Source organism: Glycine soja, chromosome 8, assembly GCF_004193775.1.
Source record: "Glycine soja cultivar W05 chromosome 8, ASM419377v2, whole genome shotgun sequence".
NCBI lineage: Eukaryota > Viridiplantae > Streptophyta > Magnoliopsida > Fabales > Fabaceae > Glycine > Glycine soja.
Genome location: NC_041009.1, coordinates 41,267,287 through 41,291,252, shown reverse-complemented (window position 1 = coordinate 41,291,252; position 23,966 = coordinate 41,267,287). Strand labels below are relative to the sequence as shown.

General features: G+C 31.8%; 2 protein-coding genes, 1 non-coding gene and 1 pseudogene across 5 annotated transcripts; all 4 read right to left on the bottom strand.

Annotated features, from left to right (window-relative positions):
- Positions 1-1,197: 1,197 nt before the first annotated feature.
- LOC114423235 lies at positions 1,198-8,863 on the bottom strand. Its single transcript, XM_028389912.1, has 4 exons — positions 8,271-8,863; positions 3,965-4,567; positions 2,782-3,076; positions 1,198-1,716 (listed from the first exon to the last, which is right to left on the bottom strand). Exons 1-4 carry the CDS (start codon positions 8,826-8,828, stop codon positions 1,682-1,684), a joined length of 1,491 nt encoding a protein of 496 aa, XP_028245713.1. The 5' UTR covers positions 8,829-8,863; the 3' UTR covers positions 1,198-1,681.
- Positions 8,864-13,238: 4,375 nt separating this feature from the next.
- LOC114423234 (mucin-21-like) lies at positions 13,239-17,120 on the bottom strand. Of its 3 annotated transcripts, none has more exons than XM_028389909.1 (3): positions 16,666-17,120; positions 14,299-16,004; positions 13,239-13,695 (listed from the first exon to the last, which is right to left on the bottom strand). In XM_028389909.1, exons 1-3 carry the CDS (start codon positions 16,993-16,995, stop codon positions 13,551-13,553), a joined length of 2,181 nt encoding a protein of 726 aa, XP_028245710.1. In that variant the 5' UTR covers positions 16,996-17,120; the 3' UTR covers positions 13,239-13,550. The 3 variants fall into 3 exon arrangements, with proteins under 3 accessions (XP_028245710.1, XP_028245711.1, XP_028245712.1); XM_028389910.1 differs by lacking the exon at positions 16,666-17,120 and adding an exon at positions 16,085-16,325; XM_028389911.1 differs by lacking the exon at positions 16,666-17,120 and adding an exon at positions 16,163-16,325.
- Positions 17,121-19,213: 2,093 nt separating this feature from the next.
- Positions 19,214-20,555, bottom strand: LOC114424190 (annotated as a pseudogene).
- A 442-nt stretch (positions 20,556-20,997) lies between these two features.
- Positions 20,998-21,068, bottom strand: TRNAG-GCC. Its single transcript has one exon. It is a non-coding gene; the product is annotated as a tRNA-Gly (tRNA).
- Positions 21,069-23,966: the final 2,898 nt, after the last annotated feature.

The window sequence follows — 23,966 nt, the reverse complement described above, 5'->3', positions numbered from 1 at the left end:
TTAAATTCAAAACGTTCAGGATAACTTATATCTCTACCTCTCACCTACTTTTTTATGGCAACACCTATTCTAAAAATATACTCCAAAATCAAAAGGTTGTTCATTAACTTATAGTATGGGAAAAGGAGAGAACATAACATGGAAACTAATGGTATAAGGAAAATGTTTTGTGAACATATGAAAAGTAACAGACAAAAATAATTATACACAGTATCTGTAATATGTCAATTTTTTTATCTTGCATGTTGATCCACTTTCATGCACTTACAAAATGCAAATCATTACTTCGTGAAATGTGCATGAATCATTTCATAATAATTTAGGCCAATAGCTTGATACTAGTGAAACATGATCCTCCCCTCCCAACAACCACATGAACCTCAAGACACAAATTCAATGGATGAACAGAACTTTATATTGATTTTTAACAGAATATTGCATTTTAATACCTTATGTCAACCAAAGAGATCATCATGGCTTGTAATGCTCGTGTCCCTTTTGCATCCTCTTCATTTATACTATGAATTCATTGAATTGTGTCAGCTTTCCAACTCAGTCAACGATGTTCACGGAAATAATTGGTCTTGCCGATCTACCCTTTCATGATTATAAAATTGAATCGTTCTGTACGAACGAATTTTTTTAAAAAAATCTTATGAGTTGTTATTTGCTGCGATCAGGTTAGGTGCAGTACACCAATAAATTATTGACACATATTAATCCTCTTGCCAATTACGAATTAAATTTTTTTTATAAGCCTAGAGCCAATTACGAATTAAAGAACTTAAATATATCAAGCGTTTATGAATCTTGTTTGTTTCAAGATACACATCTTGTTTGTTTCAAGATTTTTTATTTTTCGCCGGGAACTGATAACATCTCCATGAAATGATTGAAACCATCAGCCACGCGAATCTAAATGCTCTGGAGTCAATTGGAAATAGCAGGATAACATGTGTTCGGATCAACAAATTATATTTTGGTTATATTTTAAAGTGGTTCACCACTTTCCATTTCCAAAACTAGCATATGATTTCAATGTAATTTAGAAGTTTTAATGAATAAGAAATTACTACAAAGTTGTTTCATAAAAAAGAAATGACTACATATCTTTCATATGTAAAAAATAATTACAAAAAAAAAATCATTCGATGTGATCACTTGATTAGATACAAACAAATGAGGCAAAAAATTATCTGATTAAAAAATGCTTCTAATACCTTAAATTTATATATGAATAAAAAATATACCTCTAGTTTTCTGATAAAAGTTGTCTATACAAATGATACACCTTAAAAAAACATGAAAAACAGAAAATTACCAACAGAGAAAGAAACAACAAATATCTGAATCCACAAGAATAGGCTAAAGATTAAAGCTATAGCACTAATAAATAGGAAGCCTAACAAAGACTTTCATCTCCATCAGAATCATCTACAACCCTTCCACACCACTTAATAGAGGATATTGCTGATATGAACCTTGCCATGGAAACTTTAAGTTACCTCCATTGGACCTTGGTGAACTCTGCCTTATAAATGCAATGGACTCACTTGAAATAGGTGGAGTTTTGCAACATATTGTTAAATGCTATCACATAAAATTTGAAACACGCTTGGATCACAACGTACATAGGCCTTGCATTTCAGTAGATTCAAGACTCCAACAATAATGTAGCTTGTCATAGTATACCTTGCTCCTCAAATTCTCTTGCCACTGAAACACCAGAACAAAAGGCAAATGTTAGATCAACAGGATAACCTATTCAGACAAATCTAACATAAAGAGGTGAGGATGAAGAAACTGAAGGGAACAGAAGTGATTAAAGTCTTATGTGCAATTTAAATAACATGATTGTGACGATTTCTTCTAAGAGCTTGCTTAAACAAGCTGCATAAATGCTAGAGATGCAACTTCCTTACTTCTCAGCAACGACAAGATCATCCAAAATGAGAAATTGTTTATATTTGTTGCATACTTTTATGACATTTGAGGAACCATAGCTGAATTTGTCAAACCATAACATTAAATATTCCTTCAAATTACTTCTTTTGTGAAAGTTATACCATTTCAGATTTCACCACCAAAATTCATTGCAACAATAACAAAGTCCTTCAGACGTAGTTTAATTTTCTATGAAGTAGAGCAATACATGTAAAGCAGAATAACAGCTAGAATACTTGATCTGACAACATGAAATTTTCCATCTCATGAGAGAGTTATTATGAATGAAATCATCAACACAATCCCCAATTCTTCAACTCAATACTTCGATTTCACTAAATATCCATTAATCAATCCAGTTAGATTACGGACTCAAAATGGTGGAGCTTTTGGTACCTTCTCATTTTAGGATTCAATATATCCTATAGTTTATATAGCACACAAAAATTTAGTTCAAAAAAAAAAACGGAGAGGAAGAATAGATTAGCTAAAAATCTAGTTTAAACAAATTTCAATACCAAATATTTTTTTCTGAATTTCATACACTTGATATGTACTTTAGACAAAAAAGCTGTCAAATATACAGATTTCAAACGATAAAAAATTTAGAAAATTGCCACAGTCAAAGACAAAAATCTAGGAATACCAAATTGCTATTTTGATATCCTAAATTTTAGCACAAACGGTTATATGAATTCCCCATACAAATTCAATCTTTAACCTCAGCGAACAGTTAAATTTATCAAATTATGTAACATAACAAGTACTAAGATACGTGTAAAACAGAAGAAGATTAAGCATTGACGAGAAAAAACATTTGACAAGGGGGAGACTAACCTTTAGATGAGGGAAGAACCAAAACAACCTGCATGGTGACATTGTTTGGAGGAAGCTGCAAGCGAAGAGGGTAGAGTTTTCCATTCAAAGGACTTCGAGTGCACACAATAACTCCCTCAAGCCCAGTCTCTTCCTCAAACTTTCGAGCTAACTGCTCAACCCCATTCCCTTTGAAATTCAAAGAATAACCCTGCACATTCTCATCATCCACATCCCCATTATCTTCTGCAACGTGGTAGTATATAGTCCTCCCCTCCATCTTCTTTGGCGGCGAACCCACATTCGAATCCGTCGACTACAAACCCAACCAAACGAATAACAATTTAATTGTAATGCATTATCACACTAATTATTTTTTTGTCTGTAGGAATTAAACATGATACCAAAGGTTTACAACACTCACTTATTCAACCAATTGAACTAGACCTCCTTAGTATTATCATACTAATTTAGATTGTCAACCACTTTCAAGCCACTTTATAAATGACTAATTATTACTGAAGTCAATAATTTGTAACTATAATCAATCCATAATTCAATAATATTTTAAAAACGAAAACTCTTTCTAACACATTCAAAAGAGAATATGTAAGTGCATTATAAAGTGTGTTCCTAGCATTTTCTCATGTTCAATTATACAACAATCCATCCTTAAAAGAGTGCATGTTTAAATTACATGTTGAATTATCCAAAATCACATTGAAAAACCAATGTAACCTTAGGTAAATGTTCGCATCTTTAATTCTATGAAGAATCAATTCTAGGATCAAAATAGATTTTGACTTAAAGCAATTTTAGCAACTTACGTGTTGGATAAAAAAAAATTTACCAAATTTTACCATTAACTTATTTTTAAAATAAAAAACATTCAAATATAAATTACATAGCTTCAAAATGAATGTTAACTAAAATCAATTTTACTATTGATCACCCAAATACAACTTTAAACTTAAATGAACAATTTTCAATTCATAATATTCAATTCTCATTTAATATATATAAGAAGTGAGAATAAAGTTAGCATTTCTCATGTGTAAATCCATGATTAAAGGAAAGTGTATTCCACTAGTTCCATTTTCTACCACTCAACTCAAATTGATTACTCTCAAACCCACAAAATAATCAAATTAAAACGATCAATTAGAAGCATCTATAGGAAAAAAAAAAAAAAAGTAATGCATACCTCTTGTCTGGAGAAGGTAGTAGATTTGATGTTTACAGCAGAAGGAGTATTCGATTCGAAATCAAGCGAATCGGAGTGCGGAATCGGAGGCGGAGCAGGGGACACCACATGAATCTCGAGAACATCCACATCCCACAGGATCCAATCCTGTGTGGCGGTCCTATGCGGGATATCGTGCGTCACGGAGTTCCTCCAAGGTGGGACCCCACCGTTCGCTCTCAGAAAGTTCCCGTAACGGGTCTTGAGCTTGACCTGCGCGCCGTCGCGCACGGGCTCCCACTCCACGGAGGAGTCGAGCCGCCGCGGCAAGCTCTGCACCACCTTGCGCCCCGTCACGCCGAGCAGTAACGGCTGGTTGGACGCCGTCAAGTATTTTCCGTAACAGCTCTTGAGTCTGATGATGTTGTCGAACTCCGGGATGAGCTCCACCGTCCACTTGGCGTTGCGGGAGGATCCGTTGCGGTCTTGCGTGACGGACTCCTCGTCCTCGTCGGCCAGGAGGTACTTGTCGTGGTGGCTGCGGAGGCGCACCGCCTTCGCGCGGTGGAAGAGCTCCATGCCGGAACGGATCGAGGTGGCGCCGGAGGTGTTGGAACTTGTTGTCTGCATAATAACAACAACGTTGGAGGAGTTAGTTGATTGATTTTGTTCGATTTGGGACTATGTTTTTGGGTCAGAAAGACAGGGTGATTGGTTGGTTCGTTACTTCGTTTGGATCAGAGATGAATGAAGAGTGACTTGGGTTTTGGGTATTGGTATAGTGGTATATTAATGTAACGTAAGAAAATAAAGTTGAAAAAAAATTACTCTATTACTGTATTTAAATTAAATTCTATAATATCAAGAAATAATAATAGTATTAATATTAAAAAAGTATAATCCTATAATAGTACTATTTTTTAATATATAAATTTTTATAAATTTTTATATCATCATTTATTTATTTCTATTGATAAAAAAAACATATTTAATTAATAATGTGGCCATGGGGTAACAATGAGGAACAAATAGTGGGTGGCAAGTGTGTAGGTAGACAGAGCAGAGGCAGCAAAATTAATATCACGCGGTTCGTGTATTGTTGAAGCTCCGCGTGAGCGGCGATTTGCGGGACCCAGTTGGTAAAAATTCAGACTTGTCGGAGCACATGATATATAGTATTTTTTATTCTAAACTTCTGTTATGAAAAAAAAATTAAACATAATTTTGATCTAAGCTAATTTAGTGTTTTTTTTTTGTTTTTTTCCTTATAAAAAATTATTTTAATTTTTACAAAATATGTTTGTTTTATTTTTCATCCAGGTATTTTAAATATTTTAGATAATGTATTTTTTAATGTTAAAATAAAAGTGTCATATAAAGTATTTTAAACATCAAAAATAAAATAAACACATTTTATATTATAAGAAATAAAAAAATTATAAAAATAAAAAAATATTCAATTCATACACCAAAAATATATCTAATCCTAAACAAAATAAAAAGTGTCTTGCATGTGTTAACTATATAAGGCGGAAGAATCCCAAGAATAACAAAACTCACTCATGGAGGTGAAGGGGCAGACTTTAGGAAGAGCTGTTCCGACTCGATTTCATTTGATTTTTCATTAAAAATAAAAAATCATTTAAATCAAACTTAAAAGATATATGTAAGTTATCAAATGAAATTAATATTTTGTAATTTGGTTTGATTAGATTTTATTAAAATATAGTATATTTTCTTTTCATCTTTTAAATTAAATTACATTGAAAATATTGTTAATAGCAATCTATAAAACTTGTTAATATGTTAAATCTTTTATAATAAAAAATTGTCAAAATTTATTTATCTTAAACTAACCATATCTTAAAAATATTGTTTGAAAAAAAAATATACATTATATAAATTTGGTAGACAAAATACAATGAAATTCAAGTGATACAAACATAAATCATAAATAAGTATTAGGTTTGATTCAATTTCACAAATTCAAACTACAAATCTAATCAAACCGATTGATTTGAGAAGAAAAAAATGGTTAAATTAGTATTTTATTCTCTAATTTAATTTTTAGATTCAATTTGATTATTTAATTTTTTAAATTAGTTCAATTTGGTCCTTAAATTTAAATGATAAGAAATCATATTTTATAACATTTCAAAATCGTCACTAAGTAATTTTAATTTGTCACAAAATACACATTTTCCGAAGCAAAAAAAAATTAGTTTTCAAAATTAGAGAACCAAATTGAATAAAAAAAATTAAAAGATCAAACTAAATCAATTTTAAAAATTAAAGAATCAAATTGAACCTATAAAAAATTAAACGACTAAATTAAACCTACATAATAAATTAAAAAAAATATTTAACCAAAAAAAAATTATCCACACAAATCTAAAAAAAATGTGATTCATTTTTTAGATTTTTTTCACTATTTTTTATTTTTATTTTAGATTAATTTGAATTTAAATCACCCCTAACTCTAGAATAGCAAAGCAAGAAAGAAGGTCAAAATATTATACTCCCTTCATTTCTAATTATAATATTTTTTTTTAAAAATGATTTATCCTTTTTTATAAAAGTCTAATTTTTAGATGTATTAATTATTTTTTATATATATTTACTTAATTATTTTTTTAACATTAATAAGAAACAAGTAAGTGAATAAAAAAAATAATTTTAAAATCATAATATAATTAATTGATAAAATTAATATGATAATTATTTTAAAAAATAATAATTAATTAAAATATCTTATAATTAAAGACAGGAAAAATAATTAATATTAGTTAATATCACGGATCAGGATGGCACCTCAATCCGGAAAAGGAAATAACAGCATAATAATGATGAGCGTCACTTAATTCGCATCAGAATAAATTATCGATCAGCATTTATAAGCCTATGAACGTATGGAATTATCATAAGAAATGTCCATGCTATAATTTAACATAAAAATTTAAAGGTCAAGATTTATGCAGTTGAAAGTATAACTGCAGAGGATCTCGTGAACGTATTTATAATATTCTGTGTAGAAATCTCAAAATTAAATAGTGATGACGAATTGTTAGTATTTTACATACAAAATTACTATGAGCTATAAATTTTCTACTTATAGTTATGACTATTTTTTGCATATACTACTCTAATAGTTCAATCTTTTTTTCTTACTGCAATAGTTTAATCTAATTATATGTAAATAAATATAATTGCACTCTCCTAATCTATTTTCTTACGAAAAACACAAACGCGCATTACGTTCTATGTGTATTCATCATTAGATTGAATTTCATGTATATAATTACTGCAATAGTTCAATCTAATTATATGTGTGTGTATATATATATATATATATATATATATATATATATATATATATATATATATATATATATATATACTTGGATGGAATAATCTTAAACAAATGGAAATTAAAGCATATAACAAAAATGAAATATTTATTTATTTGTTTTGTTATGAAGTAGAATGAAAGTTTGGATTTACTTGTTCAAAATAGGGTATTTTAATTCAAAAATTATTCAAATATATAGCCATTTTCATTTTCATTTACGGCAACACGCGTCTGTTTTATTTTTCTTTTTTGGTCAACAACACCCATCCGAGTTCAATCCAAACACGTTGCCACCAAACACAATTATTAATTCGATCACTTGTCCTAAATTAAAGGTTCAACCTATAATACATAATACAGGTCAACAGAATCAAGGTAAACTAAATCAGTTAAACCACAATCTAATTTCAACCAATTAAGGCTGTGCTTGAATATTCGGTCAGAATTAGATTTCAAAATTATAGTAAAGTCAATTTAAAATCATATATTAGTAGCTCTCAAAAGTATGTTTGAGAGTAACAATTTGTTTAAAAATTCACTTTGAAAGAAATAAGACTTAGGATTTATTTCAGTATAAGTTTCTCTAAAAATATTTATAAGATAAAAAATAAAATAAAAAAACAAAACAATTTTTTTACAAGTTAAATAAGTTATTTATTACTTAATAATTAGTTAGTTTGCAGATGTTTTTTTTTCATTTTTAAGAAAAAAAAATCCATAAATTAGTTAATCATTATTTAATAAAGATCGAGCATATTTTAATTTATAAAAAAATATTTTATTAATTTTTTTCTTCTTTAAAGTATTTATATAAAAAAAAACTTACTCAATCATGTCCTATAATATTTTTTTCAAACTTAATTTGTAAACTTTAGTTTAATCCAAACTTATATGTAAACTTTAATCTAAAGATGTAAAAATTTAAGAACATGCAATAATAGTAAAATCAAGAAAGTAGAATGGAACGTAGGCACACACCTTGAGCATGGACTTGTGACTTCTCGAAGACTCTTCCTCCGAGGCCAGAAGCTCATCCTCCGAATCCAACGACGAAAAGTCGCTCTCGGCGAAAGAAACCATTTTCTCAGGAAACTCTTGCACGGGTTCCGAAGCCCACAAGATCCAAGTGTGAGTAACGGAGCTAGCAGGGTCATCGTGCGTAACGGAGTTTCTCCATGGCACCGTGCCGCCGTTACCTCTGAGGTACTTCCCGCACCAGCTTCTCAGCTTCACGTGGAACCCCTCCGTTATGGGTTCCCACTCGAACTTCCAATCCGTGCCCTTGTCGAAATTCGCTAGCACCACCTTGTTCCCCGTCATGCCTAAGAGAAACGGCGCGTCCGTCGCCGTTAGGTAACGGCCGTTGGAGCTTTTCAGCCGCACGTGGTGGTTCTTTCCGTTTATTAGTTCAATTTCCCATATTGCCTTTCTTGTTGAGCCTCGTTTGCTTTGACGGAGTTTGTCCTCGTCGGCGATGAGGTACTTGCCGAGGTGGCTGCGGAGCTTCACGGCTTTGGCTTTGTTGAAATGTTCCATTGTGACTTGGAGTGCGCCAAGAAACAAAGAATGGTTGCTATATTATGATATGGGTCTATTGTATATATATATATAAGGAGAAGGATATCAAAGTGTTTGATGGATTTTATTTACAGTTTATTGGTAATTTTATAGAAGGTAAAATGTCACTGGAGTTATGTATTAATTTTATCTTGATAGCAAATTTTGGGTTAATTTCATCTCTCTAAAAATTAAAAATATTTTTGTTGGTTGCCATACTCGCTAATAATTTCATATTAATTTCGTTGTGATAACAAATTTTATATTAATTTGATTTTTGTAAAAATAAAATATATTTTTGGTGACTTGATTATTTTATCTCTCTCTGCATTTCCAAAGCACATTCAAAATATATAAGAATTTATTATTGTTATTTTATCTTTCTTCTAATCTCATTAGAAAAAATAAGAAAATTACACAAAAAGCAACAAAAAATTGTAATTTTTTAAAATTTTTAATTGCCAGAAAATTACATGTAAAACTCTATTAATAATGTGTAAGTCTTTTTTTTTTTTACACAATGGTAAAAGTTTGTTAGCCATCTAAAAATTTGTTTAATTTATTTGTAATAAAATTAGATGTATAATTGTATAAGTTTCTTAGCCACACCCGATTATCCCAAACATAAAGAATAGATTAATATAAAAAAAATTATAAGAATAAAATTAATATTTTTTAAATTTTATGATAACATCAAATATATTTTACCCTTTTATAAAAAAAATGGTGGGCTTCGTAATTTTATATTGATTGAGTTTAATGCGGGAGACACAGAGTATTTTATATTGTTTTGATAATAATGATATAGATTTTGTGTAAAATGTTGGGGAGTAATAAATTTGGCCTGATGGAGGGTCTTGATTTTCCGCTTAGCGAAGATATCATGTGTTAATCAAAGGAAATAACGTTGAAATTGAAAAGGTTATAATTATAACCGTGTTTTTGTGCGTAAAGTTGTCTTGGTTATGTCTAGATGGTTTTATTGCTTAGTGGGTCAATCAATATGTACCACGTCAAAGGACTTATACAAAGAATCTCACGGTTGAGGGAGCAATTTTGTCTTGTATTATTTATGGGTTGAAAAATAGGAGTTTGAAAAAGAAAAAGGAAATGAAATGGAAATTGAATGAAAGAAAATTGAAAATGGGAGTTTGAAATGAATTTTGCTTGTGAAGGTGACGTACGGCGGAATGGGGAATGGAGTACAGTAATGTGTTTGATACGTGCAAAGTTAGGAAGCCGAAGTTACTGAAATATCTCCAAAATCAAACCCCTTTAAATGAAAAAAAAATAACTCTAATATTAAAATATCATTTATATTTAAAAAATTAATTACAAAAAGTTAGGGGGACAAAGTTTCCCTATACAATAACATGTATCCATCCCTAGTTACGGTGCCAAATGATTTTGATAAGTGAAAATAATATGAATTACAAGTAATAAATTATTATCGTTCAATATTTATTTAGTTAATAAATCTAACCATCGTTATATATTTATACTCGCGTAAGGTTCGGCTTGGCTCGACTTGTTTACTATAAAATCCAAACTCAAACTTTTTTAAAAGTCTTTTTAGATAAAAAGGTCAAGCTCAAACTATAAAAAAAAATTATTAAGTTTGACAAGCTGGCTTGTTTAACTAATAATAATAATAACTTTATTTTATCAAATCTTATCTTATCCAGATTTTATTTTATCTAGATTTTATTTTATCCAGATTTTATTTATCTAGATTTTATTTCGTCCAGATTTTATTTCATCCAATCTTATCTTATCTTATACAGATTTTATTTTATTTCGTATATGGGCTTGGACTTAAAATAGATGTGTGAGCTTTGGGGCTGAGAACCTATATAACAGCACCAAAGTTTTAATTTAGGGAGTTTTTTTTCGGAGAAGAGAATAATTCTAGGATTTTAGAATTTCAATTTTTATTACTGTCCATGCACACTGTTCACGTAGAATAAAATTCGTTTTCTACAATTTCGTTTCGGCTTCAATTTACAGTTTCGTTTCTACTGATTAATGGAAGGCTAAGTCTCCGGCATTGTTTTCTCTTGAGGATCAAGCACAACTCTCTTTGAGATTTTGTTATTACTATTGAATACTGATCAGTTTTTCCTCTTCACCAATTACTTTGTATTTGTTGCTATTAATTCATGCATGCTTAATGCTTGATTAATTATCTTTGCGCTTAATTTACGTTCATGCTTAATGATCAGTTTCATTCATGATTAATTGGTGTATGTGTTGTTTAATCATATAATGACGACCTTATGTTAATTTTCGCTTAGTAATTTAATTTAGGGTTGGATTAAGTGGTTGAACTGATTAAAGAAAAATTCTCGTAACCTAGGATAAGAGACTTGCTTGTGAATCAAGGGAAAGCATGTTTTAATTCTATTATTTTCTAATTCAAATTTGTTTGTTGCTTAATTTACAAAAACAAACAACCCCCAATTCGTTACTGTTTTATTACTATCGGTTATGAACGTTTGGTTGACCATTGCTCGTTGGGAGACGACCTAGGATCACTTCCTAGATACTGCATTTTTTTAATGTTTATTTAATTTGGGCACGGTCTCGATCAATAGTATATAAGATATGGCTTGAGTAGACTAAGATGAAATTATTGTAAATATATTTTTCAAAAAAATATTTAATATAATTATATATTCAAAAAATTGGATTAAAAATTATTAATTTAACTAATAATAATTTTTGTTTGGCTATATTAGTGTAAATCATCTCTAATCCATACATTTTTTATTATTATGTTCTTTTTATTTTCTTTTAATATACTTTGTGCTTTAACGACTTGAATTCAATATGATTTTGTTTATCAATTATTTTTGGATTTGTACATTACTTATACGAAATTTTATAAGTTTCTTTTTTTAGTTAATATTTCACTAGGGTTTAAAATAATTAATTAATCAAAGACGTCTTTAAGCAAGCTTTTAAATAGGCTCGTGAGTCAAGCCAAACTTTTTTATGTAAGCCGAGCTGAGCCTTAAAAAAAGTTTATGACAGATAATGAGTTAAGTTCAAATTTTACGTATTCAACTCAAGCCGAGCTCAAGCCTAGTAAAACTTCACTTGGCTTGTCTCATTTCCACCTCTACTCATAAAACACATGAGAGACACTTTTTTCAATTTTCACCTTAACCATCAACTAATTTTAGGAAAGATTTGTGTTGTTTCAACTTTCCCAAGATCCGGAATGATTCTATTATCAACACCAATATTATAATCATGTACTGTACGGCAAGCAAAACATTTGAAGCTAGGAAATTCCATTGTACATAAGGGCATTTTTTTTTTCTTTTTTTTTTTCCTCCGACGTTTTTCGTAGATAATTCAAAAGGTGGTTCATGTAATAGTCAGAGGGAACCTTTTTTTTGTTCAGCGTCAGAGGGAACCTATTGACAAAATATGTTCCAGAAACAGAAAAACCGTATCCTATATTCAAACACAACATAAAACTGGAATATAGGGAAAGAGGTGCTGGAAAAGACAACTTAAGAAAACACATCAATTTAGTCTCAAAATTACATTATGCGACTAATTTTTCATTATTTGTGATTATTTTATATTTTATTATTAATAGTATTTGTAATAATAACTCAATTTTAAACTGTTACTATATTCTCATTAAATAGTAATAAAAATGTGTCAGAAATAATTTATTATTAATAAAAATATTTATGATAAATTTTATTTTATTTTTCTTATAAATAGTCAATAATGTAAAATTAATTTTAATAAAATTTGACTTTTACATAGTTTGCATGAAATTCAAACTTATAGGAAGTTTCTTATTAGAAAACTCGCGTTAATTAAGACTTTTGTATGGCAAAAAAAATGCTTACGTTTATAGGTGTTTGTGAATATATTACGCGAGACGATTTAAAATATTAAACTACATAACTTGATTTTAATTAAAATTAATGTTAAATTAGGCAAGACATTTGATTTATTTTAGTTTCTTATTATATTAAAAAAATCACTCTTCAAATTATGTATTCTAATTTATAATATAAGAATAGGTTAATTTAAAATTTTAATACAATTTAATTAAATTAGAATAACCTTTTTTAGAATCTAGTAAGAAAAAATCTAAATCGGCTCGAATAGCCTGCAGAAGTCTCAAGTTGGTAACTAATTAACTATACAATTGTTTAAAATTACTTTTATATTATTTAGTGGAGAAAAAAAAACAGACAATCTTCACTGAAAAGTTTCTGCACCATTTGTTTTAAAGCTCACAAGGGCATAAGACCAAGCTATGAAGCATCTACTGCAAATCATTTGGCAGTGGAGCTAGTAATGTCAGAACAGTCTCAACTCTCAACTCAACATAATTAAAGGCAGCTCTGAAATCGAACCTTACACAAAAAATCATAATCAGATTCATCTCCCCACAACTGCTAGCTAATATACAGGAGTAGCATTCTACAAAACAAGAGATAGCAACATGCATGATCTACAATCAAAAACTAATTTAGGGAATTGCACCCAAAAAAATGATTAAGGGAAGAGTGGAAATTACAACTGTAGATGAAAGCCATATTATTCCCTACCCATTCATCAAAGAACAAATACATAGAAAGAAGGGGCTATGCTACAGATTACATAAGTAATCATAATATAGGCTTAAGAATAAATGGATGAGTTACAAGAAAATAGTGTAGTTCCATCTTACTTTGGGGGAATTGAAAGATTGTTCTCAAGCATAAAGGAGAGATCATGCATCTGTGACAGCAGCATCTCTACGCCATCTTTTGACCCACCTGCACTGGAAACATCTCCAGAGTTTCCTCTAGTGATATCCACTTCATCCACCCTGAACATGCAACAGATGGCATAAATTTCTATTTTGAAAATACAAAATGCCAATCAAGTTTCATCTACATGTTAGAGTGAAGAAAGTAAAAAATCCACATCTATTAACCAGAGCATCAAAATTGTAAAATGCAAAGCCTATACAGTGGTTTAAAGGATGAAGAACTTCCAAGTCTCCAGCGCTTTCAAGGTAGAAGTATCAATGGTAGTTACCTAGGGAGGAGAAAGATGTTTGGACATTGTAGTTCTAATAAAAGATTAATATAAAGAGAACAACCCACTAGTTTGTTCCTTCTCCCATTCACTTGAAAGAGGCATATCCTTTTCAAGTCATAACATGCAAAGCTAAGAATCATGCCATCAATTATTTCCCCGTTCAACATGTCCATCCAACAGATGCATCAGTTTCCTTAAAGTATTTCAACTGTATAGACATCACTTTAGTTGAATTATACAATTAGCACTAAATGTAAACTGAACGGTGGAACTCAAATTCCTAAAGGTGTTGGAAATATACTCAAGTTCACCTGGTACTCCGAAAGTGATCAAATTGAACTATGCATACTTATATTAAAAAAATGCAACCAACATAATATCAAGTCACCTGTTGGAAGAAGTAACTGGAAGTGAACTACCAAACTGTCCTGAAAATAGATCATGCTGTGAAAATCCACTAAAATCTTTATCATGTGAGCTGTTTGACGAACTGAGTAAATTCGTTTCAGAGGTCATTTCTGCTGAAGTCGGGTTTACTGTTTGTTTCCAAACATTGCTGGAATGATCTTGTGTACTGGCCAAGCTAGTAAAGTCATTCCAAACATCAAATGAATCAATATCATTAGTAGTCCTGGTAACAGTTGTTTTATTATTGCTAACTTGCCATTGGTCATCTTGCATCCGATCAAAACTTCTGCAAGAAGAAGCATTGGTACCCTCTTCTGTTTTCATGTCATTAAGATCAGCAGTAACTTCAGACTTCCGAGTCTGGGCAGTAATCGCAGAATCGGAAACACCACTGGAAGGATTTTGTGAAATAGCTGAGCCAGTAAAATCATTCCATGCATCAAATTCATCAGATGCTTCATTAGTAGTCACAATACCAGTTGCCTTGTCATCGCTCCCCTGCCATTGGTTATCTTGCATCCAGTCAAAATTACTTGAAGAACCGGTAGCACTTTCAGCTGTTTTTGTATCATTATGATCCTGGGAAAATTCAAATTTACCAGCCTGGCCAGTTATCTCTGAGTTGGATAAACCAAAGGACGAATGTTGTGTATTGGCTGAGCCAGTGAAATTGTTCCATGCATCAAATGCGTCAGCAGCTTCGTTACCACTGATGGCATTTGTTGTCTTGTTATTGTTATCTTGCCACTGATCTTGCATCCAGTCAAAATCCTTGTTAGAAGAGCTATTAGCATCCTGTGATGTTTTTGTATCATTAAAATCAACAGAATATCCAACATTTCCAGTCTGGGCAGTTGTCTTTGAGTTGGAAATAGTACTAGAAGGATCTTGTGTGCTACCTGAGCCAGTAAAATCATTCCATTCATCAAATGAATCTTTATCTTCCGCAGTAGGCACAGTATCAGTTGTCTTGTTATCACTCCCTTGCCATAGATCATCTTGCATCCAATCAAGATTTCTACTAGAACCATTAGCATTTTCTGCTGTTTTTATACCACTAGGATCCATGATTGATTCTGATTTCCCAGTCTGGCCATGTACCTCTGAGTTGAAAGTTCTCCATCCACCCTGAAAATAATCGTCTTCCGTGGATGCTGAAGGATTGAAATCGTCATTCTTCTTTACACCAACAGAATCTTTCGAGAATCCAGATGTCATATCCAATTCAACTTTAGAATGATAAACTGATTTGGGCATTTCATGAACAGAACCAGAACTAGCAGACATAAAGCTGGTCTCCCAACTGGAAAATGAATCACCACTCTGATTTTCTGCAGACCCTGCAGCCGCTTCCAAAGCTTGGACATTCTGAAACAAACTAAGATTTTCATTAGCCTGGAAACTCTTATCTGAAGCACCACCAACTTGTCTTCCAGAAGCCAAGTTCTGTTCATACACTTCAGAATCAGACTCCCTCCGGTCGAAAAAACTATCAAGATCAACTCCAGCCAAATTCAATGAGCTCTTCCCCTGAGCGGCCAGATCCGAAGTACTTGTCTGAGCTCTCTCGGCCTCAGAAGGCCATCTAATTTCCAGATCTAGCAATTCAGATAAGGGAATCTCATCTTTCAATTCACTCCTCCCCCTCTTCCATTCATTTTCATCCACTACTGGTGCCACCATGTCCTAAAAAACAATGTGCACAGAGTTAACACAACAATACATCAAACCTCATTTTTTTCCGTTAAAAAAATAAAAGACATTACTTGGACATAGTTTCTTAAGTGCTTTTGGTGCTGTTCTCGGATCGAAGTTGGAGTTTTGCATTGGTAACCTTTGCTCACCTTTAATACAAACCTCTATGATGCAGGTTCCCGCTGGAAAACTCCAATTTTGATTGGAGAACAATACCAAAAGCACCTAAGGAAGTTCATCTAAGACTTTTCCTAAAAATAGGGACAAAACTTAGATCCAGTTCCGTAGTTGCTTTTGATACTGTTCTCCAGTCAGAATTGGAGTTTCACCTTTAAAACCTATGCTAACATTCAATGTAACCACTTATTAGTAAATTATCAAGGTAAAGTTCCAATTTTAATTGGAAAACAGCACCTAAAGAACTCCATCTAAGATTTATCTAAAAAATAATCATTAGCCAAACAAAACAAACTATCAATTTATCTACTTTTCTTTCCTATTTGCATTATAAAAAAGGAAAAATGCATAACATTTATATCAAAATAACACCTACAGTTTCCAATTTCCAGCATTAAGACTGAATCAGCAAAAGAAAAAAGGAAAAAACATTTTTTTTTCAGTAGAGAAAGCGACGAGATTGATATGGTATTACCGATCCATCGAGTTGAAGCGACTCGAGTAGCCACCGATATCCAATGGTGCTCTTGAATTTGATGGGTTCGGGAGGGAGTTCGTTCTGGGAATTCGTGCCGCAAAAAACGCATATTGAAGATTGCAAGTCGCGGATGAGTTTTCCGTTGCAATTCTTGCAGCGAAGGTAATTCGGCGAGGGATCGAGCTTCGCTATGGTTTCGGCCACCGAAGGGAGCTTTGGGAGCGCGAGATTTTCCTCCTTCTCGGGGTCGTACCACGAGAGATTGGCCTCTCTGCGGAGAAGTATTCGTAGGTGCTTTATCAGATCCAATGGCATCTCGCACGCCATTGTTGTTAGGGTTTTGAATCGCAGTGTCTCTCTCGCTTCTTCTTCGAGATTCAGTGGTTAAGCGAGTGAAGGGAGGAAGAGAATGTTGTTCGATTCGGTTTGGCCGTTTCCAAGTGGAGTGAATCATAAATTCATAAAGAAATGGATTTTTTTTTTTTTTTACCAAGTTAGTGAAATAAATGATTATTTCTTTGAAATGAATTTAACTAAAATGTACATGATTGATGGAAGCTGTTAGAAAGTGCATACATTATATGGATTATGTTTAAGATAAAAAAAGAATATTACAGAGAAAAAATATTTATGATTATTGGGTTAACAGCTAATTTTATCATGTGAGGATACCATCGGTGTGGGTTTAAAAGCTTATATATTTTTTACCCAAAAAAAACAAAGAACTTATATTTTTTTTCATCCCTACTACTGCACCAGAATCATACTTCTATTATGTAATTGGATTTAATAAAAAAAGTACACATTATTCGGTTGGATTACCACTAAATAAAAAAGAAATGAAATTACGGTTTCATGACACAATTTGTATAATAAAACTATGATTTTGTTATACAGTTTATATTTGTATAATAGAATCATGATTTTGTATTGACAAATCCTAATAAAAAATACTATACACAAAGGACAGCTGGTGCGACAAGGTGGGAAGACTAGGAAAGAGGAAAAAAAGAAGGAATGAAAGAAGGAAGGGAAAGAGGAAAGAAATGAAGAAAGAGTATTTTGATATTTGTAATGTTCTGGTAGGAACCAAGAGCAATTTGATTGGAACAAATAACAACTTCCTAACTACTTTTCCTGAACACTGAGAGTTAGGCCGGAGAGGATCCATAATGAAAACATCTATGCTATGTATTTATATACATGGAGAGTTTCTGTTTTTATAAGAGTAAGAATCACTTATAAATAAATGCTATTTTTAAAATCACTTATTTTCAGCTTAAACAAACTCACCCAGTATATACAAAGGTCTCACAAGCACTTCTTCCATTTTATGGTTTCTTTGCCTCATCATCTTCAGCACCTATGATGTTTCTCAAACACAGAAACAACTATCTCCAATTGAAGTGATAAAAAAATTATTGATTCTTCTAAAGTGAGAAAATGTTTAAACTAAGTAAAGATGTATTTAATGCATTTGGTATAAAGAAGGCTAAAAAAATTGTTGTTTTGTTACCTTTAAGTGAAGTAATTAGAATACGAAAGAGCATTTTCATCTCATTGCAATGATTGTCAGCTAAATGATATGAAATCTTTGGTCGCACTTGTTGTGGACTGCTAGGTTCTTTCTCTGGGACAAAAGCAAATTTGTATTTGCAATATGGAGAGATAAAAGTAATGGGTACACTGACACATTAGATAATGAAAAGCCTCTAAGTGAATTGGAGTGTTACATGACAAAAATCTCTATATGGTGATTCAATCTGAACAAGTTACACTCAAATTTCCTATTATCTTATCTCCTGGTGGAGCCTGGAGAAAGCTCCTGAAAGCCACAACTTTCTTATTACTCATTTCATACTTTACATTCAAAAGACTAATCATTACAAAGTGTAGCTCATAGGAATAAAGTAGTGTTGTGATAAAAATGCTTTCTTTTTTAGTATTGTTACTTCCTAATCAGATTGTGAAACTTAAAGTCAAGGGGAGAAGTTGTTGAACAACACAATTACATGACACCGAAATACAAAGTGAACCAGTAACTTAATATGGAGCTGTGATTACAAATGTCAGGAAAGCAAGAAAGGACTAAGGAGAGGAGAAAATCAAGGGTAACTACAAGAGAAACCAATACCACAGTCAATTTTATTTTTCACTTAAATATATTTTTCATATATATAATATATTTATTTTTCACTTTACTACCTAAAAAGTATTTTTTTTAATTTACTGTCTGAAATTTTTAAATTTTTATTTTTGATACTTATTAGTCTTGATCCGTTAAATAATAATGTGATAAGCTAATAGAATATTACATCATTAATTAAGTGATGATATAAGAAGTTAATTAAGTGTTACATCATTACTTAAGAAACTTAAATTAACTACAAGTATAAAAATAAAATTTTTAAGAATATCAGATAGTAAAATAAAATAAAAATATTTTTTAAGTAATAAACTGAAAAAGAAAAATATTATAGGTATATAAAACATTTAAGCTTATTTTTTCACAAAATTCACCATACAAGTGAACAACACCATTAGCACAAGTAACTCCCACATCAAAATTCTATTTCTTGGGAATAGCAGCTTTTCATTTGATCTGAAGAGACTTGGAAATCTCAACAAGCTTATCAGTCTCAGGTATAAGCCCCTTCACAGTAGGGTCAACAACAAATCTCTCAGCCCATTTCACCAAAGCAGGAGCCTTTGCTTCAACCAGAAGTTTCCTCTCATACCTTTGCTCTATGACACTGAGCCATCCAAGGAAGCACCCAAATGCAATATCAAGGAATCCATCCAATCATGTCTCCACCAAAAAAGGGCTTTCCTTTGCTGCATTTCATAAAAGCATCCTCTATCCTCTCAAGCACTTCTTCCAACACCTCAAAGTATGGCTTCCTTTCTTCCTCTCCTTCAACAATTATAATGCTTTTCATGGAAGGAAACCACTACTCCATTTCCACAAAATATAATTAGATCAAGTTAATTTCAATTTTTATGAATTTTGAACAAAAATTAAATTCCAAAATTACACTTAGTCAACAAAAGTGTGATGGTTGAGAGGACTGAGGAGTTCATTTTAACTATGCAACCATATACGAATAACCAAAATTATTTTACTAAAATCTAATTTTTATTGTACACTCAAAATTTGCATCTTATTTCTCACTTGATAAACATTTCATGTAAGACACATGATTAAACTATTCACTTTGTCAATGTAGATGTTTCCATTTTTTTAAGTTTTAATCCCTGAAGAATTTTTTATCACAGTTTATCAACGCTCGAAAATTCAATTTTTCAGAAAGTTTTCTATAGTGTGTTAGCACTTAAGAGAAAATTAACTTTTATGCACATGTAAGAACTAAAACTTGATGTTTTCTTATATAGACTAAAAGTCTAAAACTTAAGATGAAAACAACTATCAAGTATGTTGTAACTTCCAAACATAATTTTTTTAAAATCAAATAAGTTCATTAATTTAATTAAAATATCCATCTTTTGTATATGGATTAGAGTATATTTCATTTATAAAAAGAATAATTAAAATAAACTCATAATGTATAGGTTTTTTTATACTGTTATCAAAGCATAGATAGTTATATAATTAAAATTTATTGACTTTGTAATAATTATTTATATTTAGAAAGATTCGTAGTCAGTCAGAGTGTACAAAAATCAAACTCTAAATTCATTCCACACTTGTAGTTCCAAAGAGTCAAATACAAAGGAATATAAATTGCAAAGATACAAAAACTTTACCTTATCATGGTTTCTTCAAAGTGTTCATGTTCAAGGGATTTGATGTTGAGGGCAATCTTCACCCTCATCGCATAAGGACTCGACCATTTACCCATTAGCTTCAACTCATCACTCTTCGCCATTGAAATTCAAAATCTATGATGGTGCTTATTATAACCAAAGTTTATTTATGAAGTTAAAAGGACCATGACCATCAGTTTTAAACGATTCTTTGACACACTTTTTATTCATAATTATTAATTAGAGTATAGTATTTATAAGTGTATTATTGCTACAATTCCTCAACCAAGTAAAAACATTGCCGTCCAAGGTCCAATGCAGCCAATACGTCATTTTTAGCTTCTTTTTTTTTAACATTTAGTTTGTAGCTTATGTTTGCATGAGTTTATTTAAATAAATAAAAAAGTACAAACACGATAAAATTTTATTATTTGTTTAAAAGAATAAATAACAAGAGAGTAGTTTTTAAATATATGAAAAAACAGGGGAAGCCTTCGTTTGAGTGGCTATAATGTTATATATTATGTCAATTAAAATTTAAGTAGTAAAAAGTTAAAAACAATCTGCACCAGCCGGGAATCGAACCCGGGTCTGTACCGTGGCAGGGTACTATTCTACCACTAGACCACTGGTGCTATACAATTTTAAACTGTTCAATTCTTTGATCTTTAATAATAATATCACACATATTCCAAGTTCCAACTACACAAACTTCAATAAAATAAAAAATAAATAAAAATAACACATTAAAAGCTTATGAAACATAGCTAACACTAGCACTGCATGCCCTTATACCGGTTGTTCTCTACCTCACAATGTCTGAATGTTTTTGTCTTTTGCAAAATAAAAATAGTTAGACAATAAATTAAAAATTACCACCACATTTGAAAATTCTTCTTCCATCCCATCTTATCTTCCCGTCGTGAGTATTCTTGATCCGTGTTTATTTGTTTTAACTGTGTTAGATCCTTACGGATTGTCAATTCGTATGAACTATATGAATTCTCAATCCATATTTTTATTAATTTTAAATATTTTTTATTTAATAAATAATTTATTTAATACTTTTATTTATTTGAAAATAAATTTACATTTTTTTGTTATTTAATTATTTTAGAAATAAATAATTTAATACTTTTATATATTTAAAATATTTATTTATAAAATAATTAAATAACCAAAATTTCAAATTTTATAATGCATATATTTTAAAATTCATTTAAAAAATAGGTAATATTGTACAAGAAAAATGTAAAATGTTTTTTATTAATATATTTGTATAAATATAATTACATTAATACTATTAAATATTTATATAAATAGTGATTTGAAGTATAAAAAATATATAAATGAATTTCTTCATTCATTTATAAATATATAAAAGAAATCCTGCCTAGGTTAGCTTTGTTATTCTTAGCCGGTCCCAAGCCCGGATAAAAGGAGAGGGTTGTGTTAGGCTTTCGACAGCCAACGTAAAACTTTGTCGAATCTCTACGACATGGATCAATTACGTAATAATGTGAATGCTAGGTCGTTGCCCGGAAGCAACGCGCTGTATGGCTCGAGTACAGTGTCAAAAGAGCAAGGGCCGCTGCATCGCCGCCCGGATGTAGTGAAAAGTAAGCAAGGGTTCCCACATTTTCGTGAACGGGTGTGGGTAAAGAAGCTAGTTCATGACAGAAGGATTCGCTTTGGTACATGGAATATAGGCACACTTACTGGAAAATCTATGGAAATAGTGGATATTATGGTGAGGAGGAAGATCAATTTTATGTGCCTACAAGAAACTAAGTGGACAGGTGAAAAAGCGAAAAAATTAGACAACTCGGGATTTAAGCTGTGGTATACGGGAAAAATCAGATCAAGAAATGGGGTAGGGATTATTGTGGACAAGGAGTGGAAGAAGGATGTCGTGGATGTAAGAAGAGTAGGAGATCGTATCATAGCCTTAAAATTGGTAGTGGGACAGGACACCTTTAATGTTATTAGTGGGTACGCACCTCAGGTCGGGTTAGCAGAACACTTTAAGGTAAAATTTTGGGAGGATCTAGAAGGGGTACTTCAGGATATACCCCAAGGAGAGAAAGTTTTCCTAGGAGGGGATCTCAATGGACATGTAGGTAGCGTGGCTAGAGGTTTTGAGGGGGTGCATGGGGGTTTTGGCCTAGGGGAGATGAATGGGGAGGGTAAATCCATCTTGGAGTTTTCGGAGGCTTTGGATCTTTCTATAGCCAATACATGGTTTAAGAAAAGAGAGGAACATCTTATCACTTACAAAAGTGGAGGGACATGTTCTCAGTTAGATTTCTTCCTTATCAGGAAGTCTGATAGGAAGTATTGCTTGAACTGTAAAGTTATCCCGGGAGAGAGCTTGACTACCCAACATAGAGTTTTGGTTATGGATGTAAGAATTAGATATAGGGCAAAGAGAAGAAGTCCTATGGTAGCACCAAGGATCAAATGGTGGCACTTGAAGGGTGAGAAACAAGGAATCTTCCAACAAAAGATATGGGAGGGATGGTGTGGACAATCACAAGGAAGTGCAAATGATATGTGGAACAAGATGTCCCAAGAGATTATTAAAGTGGCTAAAGAGACGTTGGGTGAATCTAGAGGTTTTGGACCTAGGGGTAAAGAATCGTGGTGGTGGAATGAAAGTGTTCAGAGCAAAGTTAGAGTAAAAAAGGAGTGTTTCAAGGAGTGGTCTAGGTGTAGAAATTCTGAAACTTGGGATAAGTATAAGATAGCTAGAAATGAAACCAAAAAGGCGGTGAGTGAGGCAAGAGCCCAAGCTTTTGACGGACTATACCAAGCTCTAGGCACCAGGGACGGAGAAAGATCTATATATAGGCTTGCTAAGGGTAGAGAGAGGAAGACTAGAGATTTGGATCAAGTAAAGTGTGTTAAGGATGAAGAAGGCAAAGTCTTAGTGCATGAAAAAGATATCAAGGAAAGGTGGAAGGCGTATTTCCACAACTTATTTAATGATGGATATGGATATGACTCTAGCAGTCTAGACACAAGAGAAGAGGACCGGAACTATAAGTACTATCGTCGGATTTAGAAACAGGAAGTAAAGGAAGCGTTGAAAAGAATGAGTAACGGTAAGGCGGTGGGGCCAGACAACATACCTATTGAAGTGTGGAAAACTCTTGGAGATAGAGGTCTTGAGTGGCTCACCAAACTCTTTAATGAAATTATGAGGTCAAAACGCATGCCGGAGGAATGGAGGAGAAGCACGTTAGTGCCAATCTATAAGAACAAGGGGGATATACAAAAGTGTGCAAATTATAGGGGAATCAAGCTCATGAGTCATACCATGAAATTATGGGAAAGAGTGATCGAACGGAGATTAAGAAAGAAGACTCAAGTTACTGAGAATCAATTTGGTTTCATGCCGGGAAGGTCGACCATGGAAGCGATTTATTTATTACGGCGGGTGATGGAGCAATATCGCATGGACCAACAAGACTTGCACTTGATTTTTATTGACTTGGAGAAAGCGTATGATAGAGTGCCTAGAGAGATTTTGT

Bases quoted from the DNA above. Each gene is read 5' to 3' on its own strand.
- LOC114423235 (XM_028389912.1), bottom strand. From the start codon at position 8,828: ATGGAACATTTCAACAAAGCCAAAGCCGTGAAGCTCCGCAGCCACCTC. The intron at 4,568-8,270 runs GTGTGTGCCTAC...GTTATTATGCAG, and splicing joins GTCACAAGTCCATGCTCAAG to ACAACAAGTTCCAACACCTC. The intron at 3,077-3,964 runs GTATGCATTACT...TTGGGTTTGTAG, and splicing joins CTACCTTCTCCAGACAAGAG to TCGACGGATTCGAATGTGGG.
- LOC114423234 (XM_028389909.1), bottom strand. From the start codon at position 16,995: ATGGCGTGCGAGATGCCATTGGATCTGATAAAGCACCTACGAATACTT. The intron at 16,005-16,665 runs GTAATACCATAT...ATTGTTTTTTAG, and splicing joins CGCTTCAACTCGATGGATCG to GACATGGTGGCACCAGTAGT. The intron at 13,696-14,298 runs GTGACTTGATAT...TTGCATGTTCAG, and splicing joins CCAGTTACTTCTTCCAACAG to GGTGGATGAAGTGGATATCA.